The sequence below is a fragment of the Ursus arctos genome, unplaced genomic scaffold (assembly GCF_023065955.2).
Source record: "Ursus arctos isolate Adak ecotype North America unplaced genomic scaffold, UrsArc2.0 scaffold_6, whole genome shotgun sequence".
Taxonomy (NCBI): Eukaryota; Metazoa; Chordata; class Mammalia; order Carnivora; family Ursidae; genus Ursus; species Ursus arctos.
This window is the reverse complement of record NW_026623078.1, coordinates 68,332,428-68,345,862: the sequence shown is the minus strand read 5'-3', so window position 1 is coordinate 68,345,862 and position 13,435 is coordinate 68,332,428. Positions and strand designations below refer to the sequence as shown.

General features: G+C 36.0%; 1 protein-coding gene across 2 annotated transcripts in view; it reads right to left on the bottom strand.

Annotated features, from left to right (window-relative positions):
- Positions 1 to 13,435, bottom strand: part of MTBP (MDM2 binding protein) — a 77,924-nt gene that overhangs the window by 27,167 nt on the left and 37,322 nt on the right. For both annotated transcript variants that reach the window (XM_026495501.4, XM_048212592.2), the window contains exons 12-13: positions 7,965 to 8,138; positions 6,471 to 6,578 (exon numbers count right to left, since the gene is read on the bottom strand). In XM_026495501.4, the coding sequence (XP_026351286.1) occupies positions 6,471 to 6,578; positions 7,965 to 8,138 (282 nt within the window). The remainder of the gene's footprint in view (positions 1 to 6,470; positions 6,579 to 7,964; positions 8,139 to 13,435) is intronic.

Below are 13,435 nucleotides of genomic sequence, written 5' to 3'. Positions count from 1 at the left end.
GTATATATATACATATATGTATGTATATATATGGGAATATTACTTGGCCATCAAAAAGAATGAAATCTTGCCATTTGCAATGACATGAATGGAATTAGAGGGCATTATGCTAAGTGAAATAAGTCAGAGAAAGACAAATACCAAATGATTTCATTCATATGTGGAATTTAAGAAACAAAACGGATGAACATAGCAGAAGGGGAGGAAAAATAAAATAAGATGAAAATAGAGAGGGAGGCAAACCATAAGAGATGCTAAACTCTAGGAAACAAACTGAAGGTTGCTGGAGGGGAGGTGGGTGGGGAGAAGGGGTAACTGGGTGATGGGCATTAAGGAGGGCACTTGATGTAATGAGCACTGGGTGTTATATGCAACTGATCAATCACTAAATTCTTCCCTGGAAACTAGTAATACACTATATGTTAAGAATTTTTTTTAAAAAAGAAAAGGTGTTGAGGAAAGAGGGGACTCTGCATTTCCATGGTCTTATGTTTACTCATATAAGGGAGGACTTTGATCTGGTAATATTTCTACCTCCCCTTCTGTCACTCACTGATCTAGTCTGGAGAAGAAACAAGGCATTCTCTGATCAGATCCTTCTCTCCAACTTCCCTCTGAGCTAGCAAGTCCTCGGGATGCATGCTCTCTATAATGTGGTAAGGGCCCTGCCCCCAAAGGGTTGATCTTCATATGCCTAGTTCTTCATTCAAGGCGGGGGTCTAGGCGGGGGGAATTCAATTCTGGGTGTATCAGGAAACTCACCTGGCTATACATGTAAAAAGTCATATCCTTCAATCCAGCTTTTATCTGTTATTTATCTTCATCAGTGTGTTTCTTAGGTTTATTTTTCAATTGGTTCCAACTTTGGGAGAGTAAGGGGGTTTATTCATTGGGACCCTCAAAGTAGAAAAAGTCCAAGATGAAAAAGAGAAACTAAAGCAAGCAAAAAGGAAAAAGGAGCCCAGCAGAAACAAAAACACTGCAGGGAACAAAAGAAAGCTTGCTATAATTAATATTCTTATAGAACTAAGAGAAGATACTACACCCCATGAAACAAGTACAGGATTCTTTAATAAAGGAACAGTTGATGAACAAGAAAAGACTTTTTAAAATTAAGCGCATGAGAGCTCAAATTTTATTTTACTTTTTAAAAAAGATTTTATTTATTTATTTGATATAGAGAGAGCGAGAGCACCAGTGGGGTGAGGCTGCAGAGGCAGAGGGAGAAGCAGGCTACCTGCTGATCAGGGAGCCCAATGTGGGGCTCGGTCCCAGGACCCTGGGATCATGACCTGAGCTGGAGGCAGACGCTTAACGGACTGAGCCACCCAGGCGCCCCAAGGGCTCAAATTTTAAACATTCCATAAAAGGGCTTAAAATAAAATGCAAGATATTCCCTAGAAACTAGAACAAAAAGAAAACAATATGGAAATAGGAAAGAAAATTAGGTATTCTGTCCAGAAAATAAGGTATTCTGTCCAGATATTTTTAATATAACTAATAAATGTTCTAGGAAAAAAAACAGAAAAGGAAAGAAAAATTATTAAAGATAAAAGTTTTCAGATTTAAGAATATGAATCTTCTATTGAAATGGCTCATCAAATACACAGCTTAATAAACTGAGGGGAGAAGGAGAGGACAGAATACACACACACCATGATTCAGAGTAAAGCTTCCAGGGACAAAGCTTTTGCAGATAAACATTCCAGAAAGGGGTAAAAACAAATAAACCAAAAATAAAACACTACAAAGAATAATAGTATTAGGTTTCTCAATAGGAACATAGTCACACAGAAGATAATAAAGTAATGTTTTCAAAATTCTGAAGGTAGGTGATTTTCAACCTAGGATTCTTTATGACTTACCAGTCAAGTAAAGATATCTTCAGTTATGCAAGAGCTTAACAAAATTTACGCTCCACTAAGTTCTTCTTTTTTTTTTTGACAGAGATAGACACCCAGCAAGAGAAGGAACACAAGCAAGGGGAGTGGGAGAGGAAGAAGCAGGCTCCCAGTGGAGGAGCCTGATGTGGGACTCGATCCCACAATGCCAGGATCACGCCCTGAGCCGAAGGCAGACGCCCAACGACTGCGCTACCCAGGTGCCCCCGCTCCACTAAGTTCTTTCTACTCAAAGTAGTTACTGAAAGATACGTTCCAACCAAACAAGGGAGTAATCCAAGAAGAAGGACAAGTGGTCTAGAAAAAAGCAGACGCCAAAAGAAGAGAAGAAGAAAGAGAAGTCTCTAAGATGTTCTGTTATCAGAACAAAATATTAAACACGCTGGAAAAAAAAGAGAAATAAAAAGGAACTGCTGTGTTTGAACATACAATGAATTTAATGATGAGTGTGTAGAAAAATGTTGGAGCCTCTGGAAAAACATAACAATATTTTGCTTGTACAGAGGAATGGGCGAGTTAAAAATGATCATCAACCATAAGAAAAACAAAGACAATACAAAAGAGGTGATCATGTATTACATGACTCGGTGGTAAACTTATGTATATAGTGATAATAAGGTTAAAACTAAGCACTGATTTAACCAAAATTCATGACTTCACTGTAAAGGGTGGAAAGAGAAAGTGAAGATGATATGAGAAAGTGAAGTCTTTATCTTCCATAGTCAGATGCTAAGATAATGTCTGAAACTGGCAAATTAAGAAACAGCAGCATACACATACTATTAACAAAACTGGAGGAAATGTTAGGAAAACCAGCTGGAACAGCTGCAGGTCACTGCCTACAGACAGACTGAAAGATGGAGAGCAGACAGTAGGGTACTGTTGGTTTCCACATTAAGTTTTTCATTACAATTTGCATCTTAAACTAGACCCATGTATTACTTTTATAAAAATACTAAACTTCTAAAACACTTCTAGACTAATAACATTTTCTTCTACAATAAAATAGTAAATTGTAAAAGCATAAAGAATTCAACATTTATTATGTACTGTCTACAAAGCACGGTGCTGTGCCCTTAGACATAGAGGATTAGAACCTGTTACTACATGAGGTCGATACATAAATTATGCAAGAGAGTAAGTAGGCTGAGGAGGAAGTAGCCAGCCTAGAGGCTCTATTTTAGAACATCAGCTCTAGGACGACACCTCTGCAAAATCCCACCTGAGCAATGTGGATACTGGTAGGGTCATTCTAGTTGTGATCCAAGGTAAGTGACAGACAGTTCCTGCACTCAAGAACATTAGTAATCATAAAGTAAGATTGTAAAATATGCTGCTGTTATTACATCTTCTTAGTGAGAAAATAAAAAGCAATGAAGCTTTTTATTTTCTGTACAATCTGCCGGGAGCCATTCTAAACAAAAGTTATCAATGGTTTGTTTTCATCTGAAAGATGCACAATAGGTAATGTGCTTCAGAATGTAGCTCTACATTTTTATTAATGTTAAAAATAAACTTAAATCATGAACCGGACCCATGCTTATTAAAATAGTCAATTACATTACAACATTGGGCTATCTGGAGAGCAGGGTAAGACTTCCTCCTGACCTTGATGACAGAAAAAGAAAGAGGAAATAGGTGAAGTTTAACAGGGTTATGAGCAGAATAATTTACCTAGGCAAAAACTATTCTCTACACAAATGAGTTTGCACACGAGTGGCAAAATTTTGGAAGAAAAATATTGGGCTAAAGTCTTAAAAACGAATCAGCAAAAGAATGCTATTCCTAGAAAAGCTAGCAGCAACTTAGGATCTATTAAAGAAAAAGACAGAGTAGAATATCCAGAAGTACCAGAGACTGAGTGTCAATCAGGTTTGTGCTAGGTCCATAAATTTAAAAAAGATGCGGGGAACTCAGAGTAGTGACCGCAATACTGGAGCAAAATGACAACACTGTTGTTGTTTTTGGTATTTGTCTTGCATCATACCGAATAGTCTTTTACTGAAAAATTGTCTAGCATCCTTAAACTTTTTCTTTAAAAACCAGTGAAACAAGATATTTAATATTTCTAAACACACAAAGTTATAAACTACCAAAAAAATCAAGTAAAAAAACTTATAAAATTATACATTATAAATATCATTCTAATATAATAGTATTAAATATAATTTTTAAAAATAAAACTACTGGAAGTAATTATTCTAAAAAATTTAACCATAACATAAATTTTATTTGATTTTTGTGTTGTTTTAAACAACAAAGGGTCTCAGTAATGTATGAACATTTTCATGCAAAATTTCTAGTTGCTCTTTCTGATTCAGTACTGGTCAGAGAAATAATGGGGAGACAGTAAGTCTACTGCATATCTTTTGATAATTTTGAAAAAAAAAATCTTGAAAAACTGCCTGTTTTACAGCAAAGGGTATCATCTTTGTATTGATTCTGAATTGTTGATTTTTTTTTCCAAAGAAAGCTGTTCCTAGTACATTAGTTTTCACCATGTGTAAATTAATTAACTATACCACTTTCAGTACTTTCATATTTATATTTAACTTCTTTGAAAGTCACTGAAATACACTCGGACATTCTTACATTAGAAACTTCATTTTGCTGTCATTTTCTCGTCTTTTGAGATACAGGAATTCTGAACAGGTACAACTTTACCTCAAATTTTTAATCCAGTGTTGACTCTGGGTAGAGAAGAGACTGGTTCAGCAAGTATTTCCCTCATAAACTGATTAACCGGATCACTAATGTTCATCAGGATTTAATGCTTGGGATTGCAAACTGGTCATTTCATGGATATGGCCAGAGCTGTGTCTCTAGCAGCTACCAGCTGTAAGGTTTCCCTCAACTTCAGGCCCCCACTGGTCCTTGCACCTTGCCCAGAGCTGTGGCCTCCTTACGGCTGTGCTACAGCACAGCTGCTGGTGCTTCCACAGCTTCAGCATTTATTTAGCACCTCCGTCTCCCCCTCCCACAGGAGAGCCTCCAATCACACCTGCAGGCAGCAGTCTAGTTAGAGCTGTCAGTATTCCCCTTCCCACCGAAACAGGAGCATTAACTCTTCCTACCCAAAGGAGACATGCGTCAGCTTCAGAGAGCAGCCTATTCCTCCACTCTGGCACATCTTCTGGTTGGAAAGGTAAGGAAGAGAGGTGAAGTTGAAGGAGAGAGGACATACTGAGGGAACTGAGTTACAAAGAGCTGCAAAAGGCTGACGGCAAGGGAGGGCCTGACGAGGAGTTTAGCAGGGACAGAACAAAGTCAAGAGGTGAATGAATAATACTGCAGGTTGATATTTGAAATAAGGGTTTTCCAACCACAAGAATACTATTCCAGTATTTATTCTTTTTCTTGGTTTTAACATGTACTACTTCTTATTGAAACTGATTTGCCTTTCTAACTATATTTTCCTTGAGCTAATATCATTGATACAATTTTAAAAAATCAGTGGTTGGAGGAGTTCAAGACTACACAATTACCCTGATTTGTACGACTGAAAAGGTAGGTAATTCTTAAAGAATAACTGAGACCAAGTATTCTGAAATTATTTTCCATTGAATAAAACAGGCTACTGAATTCAAGATATTTTTAAAATGCTTTTAAAGAAAAGAATGATAGTTTTTATTTTAATGTATCTATTTAATTCTAATATCACTTTTTTTCTATATGCAACTAAAGAGGCCTCACAATTTGAATCAATTTCTTAAAAATTCTGTATCAGTTACCTTAAAATAAGTTCATATTAGGTACTAATGAATGATTATTTATTTAAAAATGTTATGACTGAACCAACTAAACATTGAGTAATAGAGGTAAAACCTTAAACTATAGCTCTTGGAAAAAGTGTTAATTTCCTGAATAAGGAAAAATCCATAATGCTAACTTCACACTGCACATATGTGAAATGTATTATTATTAATAGTCATGGTTAAAGTCTAAGAATCAATGCTCAACTTAGCACATTAATTTCTCTGTAGTTGTATTTCCTTCTATTTGTAGTCTTTATCCTTCTGATACAACCAAAAATACAAAGTGAGAAATTTTATAAAAAACCTATATTAATCAGAATTTAAAAACCACAGCTACCTTTTCCAGTACACAGTTAAAAAGAACGGAATACAAAATAATCCTAAAGAAATATTTTTATAGGGGCACCTGGGTGGCGCAGTCAGTTGAGCATCTGACTCTTGATTTCGGCTCAGGTTGTGATCTCAGGGTTGTGAGATCGAGCTCGGCATCAGGCTCCACACTCAGTGAGGAGTCTGCTTGAGACTCTCTCTCCCTCGCCTTCTGCCCCTCCCCCCCACTCTTTCTCTTTATCTCAAATAAATAAGTCTTTAAAAAATATATTTTTATAAATGTTAACAGAGATGTATGAAAATAGAAAGATTCTGAATCTGGTGGAAAAAGGCTGCAGACCTCTTCTACTCTGCATCACCTGTATCAAGAATAGTTCTACAAATGAGCATATACCTAAAAGACAAAGTACGACAGTAACAATGCATTATGTCTGAACAAGTCAACATTCTTACAGTAGAATGAAATGTACAAATCATTACTTACTCAGACATTCTTTCAAAGCCAAAGCTTGAACATTAGCTAACTGTTTCTCTCTCTGTATAAGTTGCTCGCCAGAAAAATGTGGAAGTGACAAGAAGTCAAAAGGAAAGCCTGAGAAATAGAAAAAAGTCAGTATTAAGGATGTTCTATGACAATAATATTCAGTTCCCAGAAAATGTGTTATTACGTAATTTTAAAAAATAAAAGCCAGTTACTCATCTCTCTTGCTCTTGCTTATTTCAAAGTAATAATAAAGATGCAGAAATTAAGCATACTAAATTATTTTGCATTTTAAACTCTGACCTGCCTCTTAAATTGAGGGAATTTAGGTAAGAGAGCAGAATTTCCTCCATGACATTTTCTTTTACAGGCTCAGCTACTGAAACTCCTACACAAAGCACAAAGGGAGTTGGCAGCTAGTCTCTAAAGATGCTCTCCAATCAGCCATACTTACTATTCACCCACCGTGTAGTCCTTCCACAGTGAATCTAGGCTACCTCTATGAAACCAATAAGGTATCACAGTATGAGTCAAAAAACCTAGAGGCTTCATAGAACAATGCTCTAAGACAAGTTAGCAACCAAGTAAGAAACCAGACCACCCCAAGACTATAGTGTTGTAAGGAAGCCCGAGTTGGCTATGAGAAAGAGCCTGTGAAGAGAACATAAGCTTGCATCTGTTCCAGCCATCCTAACCCAGGAGCCAAACAGGTGGGTGAAGAAGTCATCTTACACAACAAGCTCCGTTAAGTCTTTAAGTGAAGGGAGCCCCGGCTTTACGTAGCTGCAAACGTAAAATGGGACTTCAAAATAGAACCACCCAGCTGAGCCCGGTCAACCCATAGGACTATGAAAAATAATAATACAGTCATTTTTTAAGCTAAATTTGGCGTAGTTCGTCATACACTGATGGATAACCAAAACTTGGAACTTGGAGAGAAAAAAAAAGATGGGCAATAAAATGGAACAAGATGCTTGAGAGGAAGTAAAAATGAGAGAGAAATTATAGAAAAACAATGTGTTTAAGTGGAAAATACAAACAGGGCGCCTGGGTGGTTCAGTCGGTTAAGTATCTGCCTTCAGCTCAGGTCATGATCCCAGAGTCCTGGGATTGAGCTGCTTCTCAGGCTCCCTCCCTCCGCAGTGGAGAGTCTGCTTCTCCCTCTGCCCCACCCCCTCATGCTTTCGTGCGTGAGCTATCTCTCTCTCTCTCTGAAATTAAAAAATAAAATATTTAAAAATTAATAAAGTGGAAAATACTAAAAATTTCCTATTTGGAATCAAAGGTTGACCTACTAAATTTTACTAAGTATAATGAAAAAGGGATTAATTATCTGTATTCTAAATTGTTCATATACGCTATAGTATGTTTGAAATAAATGGTAAATTGAAAGTGAAATGGAGTTTGGGGAAAATAATAAAATTATTAAAAACCACACAAGTTAACTGCATATACAAACAAATACACAAATGTTTTCCACCTACAATTAACACTTACTCAGATCAGCTTCTTCTGTCCTTGCTGTCATCTTTCCATGAATTAAACTGAGTGCAAATGAGCCATTGATCTGGTTGGCTGAGTGAATCAATGTGGCTTTACATTTTCTATTGCCATTACCTTGTAACAGGAGATAATAACTAGAACACTCTCCTTTCACTTCAACATCTGGAACTAAACAAAAACAATTATCTTGTTAAGTATGTGAAAATTCAGCATGTAACATGCCAGAATCATATATTTGACCCATCGGATATAAAGACTTTCTATGTTATTTGAAAACAAGCTGTTATGCAACCTTTTTTGGGTAGCACTTGCACATTTAACTCAGAAAACTGAAAGCAGAGAATCATAACAAAAATGATACAGAGCATAAACATTTTACTTTAAAATGTGTCCTTGTTCATTAACTTTTGATATGGCTCACTAGAGTTCCATGCTATCATTCTTATACGACCACACCCATAATGTAGGAACTACTCTTTCCAGCATCTATTTCTTTAAAGTGGAATAAACTGACCCCTGTGAGCACACGCAAAATTCCACTGGTGGAGCAGGAGTGTACAGATACACTCCAGGGTAGCTTTTCAGTCCCTGCAGTGGGCATCCATAATGTATTTTACAGAGGAAATGGGAAGCATTCATTAATCTGGCATGCCAGTTACAAGAAGGTCACTTAAGACAGCTTCTTGTGTATTTTAAAAACAAATCAAGTGAGGGTTATAGTGAAGGTCAAAGAAAAACTGAAGCCTTTGAGATTAAAAATGGAAGTAGAGTCCCTTTTTGTTGAAGATGGTAAATTAGACATAAGCATTCATTTGCACTATCTTCTAAAATTCCACAAAAGGAGAATAAAGAGATTTTTAAAATAGCACAAATCTACAGGGACTAATATCTGACAGAAGACACAAGAGAAACTAATTTTGAAAGCAGGAGAGCAAATGAATAACTGGTAACAGACTACTAAGGAAGCTGAGAAAAACAGTGGACAAGGCTTGGAAGCAACATAATTTATACTACAACCCCTGATAAGACTGTGCGGTGATGGTCCCAGACGGTACTGGAAGCATCGTGAAGGTGAAATAGGAAAATAGGTTGAAGTCTGTGAGAAGCAGTTTGGCATCCTGATCAATCCTTATTCCATTGAGGCACATGATTGTCCTTTCCCCTGTACAGAAGATTAGTGGTTTATTCTCTGCAGAAAGTAAAACCAGGTGTCTCTGGCCTGAGAGTTACCAGACAGAGAGTACGGTTAGAGTTAATTAACAGTAGATTAAGTGTGTACTTGTATATTGAATATTGAGACCCTTTACCCTCCTTCACCTACATAACTTCTAGAATTTTGGAAGCTAGATAACAGAATTGAGCTTTCTTTTGGAAATGTGGTCAGTCCTAGAGGAATCCCAACATTGGGGTCAGCTAAGGTCCCAGTGAAATCACCCTAAAATGAAGATCACAGTCAACAAGCTATACTCGTGCACCCACATTTTCCTGTTAGCTTTCTGGTACTATACCTTAAATGTGAGCAGGTAGGCAAATGTTATGAGATCTCAAGTAAAGTTGCTAATATGAAAACTAGATGTCAAAATAACAGAAAAAAGTGACTCGCAAAGAAACTAAAGAATACGCAGTAAAAAGAAATTACACACACAAAACAAACCAATCAGATCACTAAAATCCTCAGAGAAGATACTGTATCCATTAAATAAGAACGGGAGATTATAAGAACATTAATAAGAAAGAGTTCATGGAAATGAAAATTAAGAAAGCATAAACATTATATTTCACCTAAACGGGTAGAAGAAAAAGTTCAGTGAATCTACAGAACGTAGAGTAAAAAGACAAAGAAATGGAAAATAGTAGAGGAGGATCAAGAGAGACAGGCAAACAACCCAGAAGGAACAACATCTACACAGGAGTAACAGCAGTGAGAACATAAAAAAGAGGGAAGGAAATTACCAACAAAATAATTATAAGAACACTTTCCCCAATAAAAAGACAAGCTTCCAGACATGCTGAGAGCCCAATACAAGAATAAAAGTAGACCCACCAAGGTGCATGATCATGAAAATTCAGAAGGCTAAGAACAAGTAGAAGATTCTACAAAATTCCAGAGAAAATATAGGTTTCCTATAAAAAAACAAAAAACGAAAAACAAGAATGAGAACAGCGCTAGAATTCTAAACAACAGCACTAAAGCTGGAAGACAATGGGGCAATACCTTCAAAATTTCGGGAAGATTTTAGCGAATCTGTTCCACCTAAACAGGGACTAAAGGGAAACAAGAAGATCAAAGGCACCAACAAAGAAAGGGCAAAACAAATTTCCATGATGATGAAAAAATTGTCTTTTAAATCCAAAGCTATGGAACAAAGCTAGAGAAATCAGCTGGAATTAGGTCATAAAGATCTGGAAGAGACTTCTTACATATACATGATTGATAGAATACTTTAGTGCTTGAAGGTACTGAAAGGAGTTTCACCACTGGGGGAAGGCTTTGTGGCTAGATATAAAAAAAGATGCACTGACTCTAGCTAAAACAGAATACTGTACAGGAAAGGTAAATAAAATATATCACATGGCTCAACTGTGAAGAGCGATTACATAATCATACTAATTAAAACAACTAATATTAATTTAACATTACTGTAGGAGAGGGAAATGAGAAGAATTTGATTGTGTGATGAGAGTGAAGGAGCTTGGAGGATCCACACTTCCCTGTTTGAAAACTTACTATAAAACTACTGTAATCAAGACATTGAGGCACTGGTGTCACAACAGACATACAGAGTAAGAGAACTGAGAATCCGTAAGTAAACCAACACATTTATAGTCAAATGATTTTCAACAAAGGTACCAAGACAATTTGATAGAAGGAATAGTCTTTTCAACAAATGGTCTTCAAACAACTGAACATCCAATATGCAACAGAATGAAGTTGGACTCCTACCTATCTACCTCACGTATTAATTTAAAATTCATCATAGACATAAATTTAAGAGTTAAACTTTAAAGCTCTTAGAATAAAACAAAGGCATAAATCTTCATGAGCTTGGGATTAGGCAACAGTTTGTTAAGTAAGAGACCCAAACCACAATGAACAAAAGAAAAAAAAAAAGAGAAAACTGAATTTCACCAAAATTAAGAACTTTTGTGCTTAAAAGTACACCATCAAAAGAACGAAAAGTCAACCCACTATGGAGCTGGGGTAAAAATGATATGTCAAGGCAAGCTTATCAATTTTAACAAACGTACCACTGGGGTGGACTGTTGGTAACAGGGGAGGTTACATGTGTGTGAGGACATGGGCTATATGGAAACTGTATTTTCTGCTCAGTTTTGCTGAGTACCTAAAACTGCTCTAAAAAAATAAAGATTATTAATTTTAAAAAGAAATATCCATATGACAAGGCTGCTCTGAGAAATAAATATGAGATGCTGTAGGGAAGGTGCTTATATCAATGCCTGACACATACTAATTATTCAGTAACTATTACCAATTAATAAAAAAAAGTCAACCTACGGAACAGAGGAAAATTTCTGTAAATAGTATATCTTATAAGGGATTTGTATCTAGAATATATAAATAGCTACACAACTCCTATGGTAATAAAAAAACAATTAAAAACTGAGAAAAAGGGGCGCCTGGGTGGCACAGCGGTTAAGCATCTGCCTTCGGTTCAGGGTGTGATCCCAGCATTCTGGGATCGAGCCCCACATCAGGCTCTTCTGCTATGAGCCTGCTTCTTCCTCTCCCACTCCCCCTGCTTGTGTTCCCTCTCTCGCTGGCTGTCTCTATCTCTGTCAAATAAATAAATAACATCTTTAAAAAAAATAAAAATAAAAACTGAGAAAAGGATCTAAATAGACATTCTTCCAAAGACATATACAAATGGCCAATAAGCACACGTAAAGATGCTCATCATAGCCAAAAAGGCCATGTAAATCAAAACCACAAAGAGATAGCACTTCACCTCCCTTGGATGAATATAACAAAAATTATAGACAATAACAGGTACCGATAAAGATGTAGAGAAAATAGAACCCTTATAAATTGCTGTTGTGAGTATAAAATGGTACAGCTACTGTTTGGCAATTCCTCAAAAAAGTTAAACATATAATTAACAAATACTCAGAAATGCCACTCCCAGATTTATATCTAAAATAATTTTAAATATATGTTCACACAAAAACATGTACATAAATATTTATGGCAGCATTATTTACAATAGCCCAAAAGGGTCAACAGCTAAAGTGTCCATCAACTGACGTGTGAATAAATATTAAGTGCTGCATTCAAATGACAGAGTTGTATTCAGCAATAAAAAGAATGAAGTACCAGTACGTTGTACAACAAAGATGAACCTTAAAAACATGCTATGTGTGGAAGAAGCCAGACATTAAAGATGACATATTTCTTGTATGATTACATTTATATGAAATATCCAGCACAGGCAAATCTATACAGAAAGAAAGAGATTAGTGATTGCCTAAGGGCTGGGGGGAGGAGCAGGCGAGGGGAATGGGGAGGGACTGCTAAAGGGTTTGGAGTTGCTTTCTGGAGACATGAAAATGTCCTAAAATTGACTGTGGTGATGGTTACACAAACCATCCTGTGATTAGACTAAAAACCATGGAATTGTAAAATTTAAATGATTGAATTATATAGTGTGTGAACTACATCTCAACAAAGCTTTTTGTTTTAATTTATAATTATCTTAGGAATGTAAGGTTCTGCTCACAAACAAAGTTCTTAGCATTTTGGAATTTATATGCACATGATACATATATATATATGTACATTTATATGTATATATGTATGTGTATACAGACGCATACACATACACTAAGAAAACTACTGCAATTGTATTAAAAGTTTATTTCACAGATGAACATACTGTGACTTAAAGCTTATCCCCCCAAACAACCATGAAGTACAAAAGTAAATTTATGCAATAGAGACATTAATACTGTTCATAAACATCAATCTTAAAAAAGGAATTTAAATAAAGGCTTTAGGAAGGAAAAACACTTGTTACCAGTTGCACTGGAAACTAAGGTTTGCTAAGAGTTATAGTGACTTTAATTCATTTACCAACTTAACACTTGGCCAATTCAAGGGTGTCCCTTCAATCCATGGCATCCTTTCCACATTTATTTTAAATTCCATCACCTTTGTTAGCATTGTAATCATGGAAGCCTGTAATTACAACAATCTTTTTTTCCTCAAAAGAAAAATATTTATTTTAAAGAACTCCCCTAACCATAATGACTAGGCAGTCATTTAAAAAATGTTCCAGGTTTGGCAGGTGTTAATTGAAGACTTACAAATTTTTATGTAAATACCACAGAGAGTAATTGATTTACAATTAGAATTGTTATTCAATTCTCATAGCTCTTCCTAAAGAAATAAGGGGAAATGATTACAACAGAAAATTTCTACTTTCTTTTTGTTAAGATTTATTTGAGAG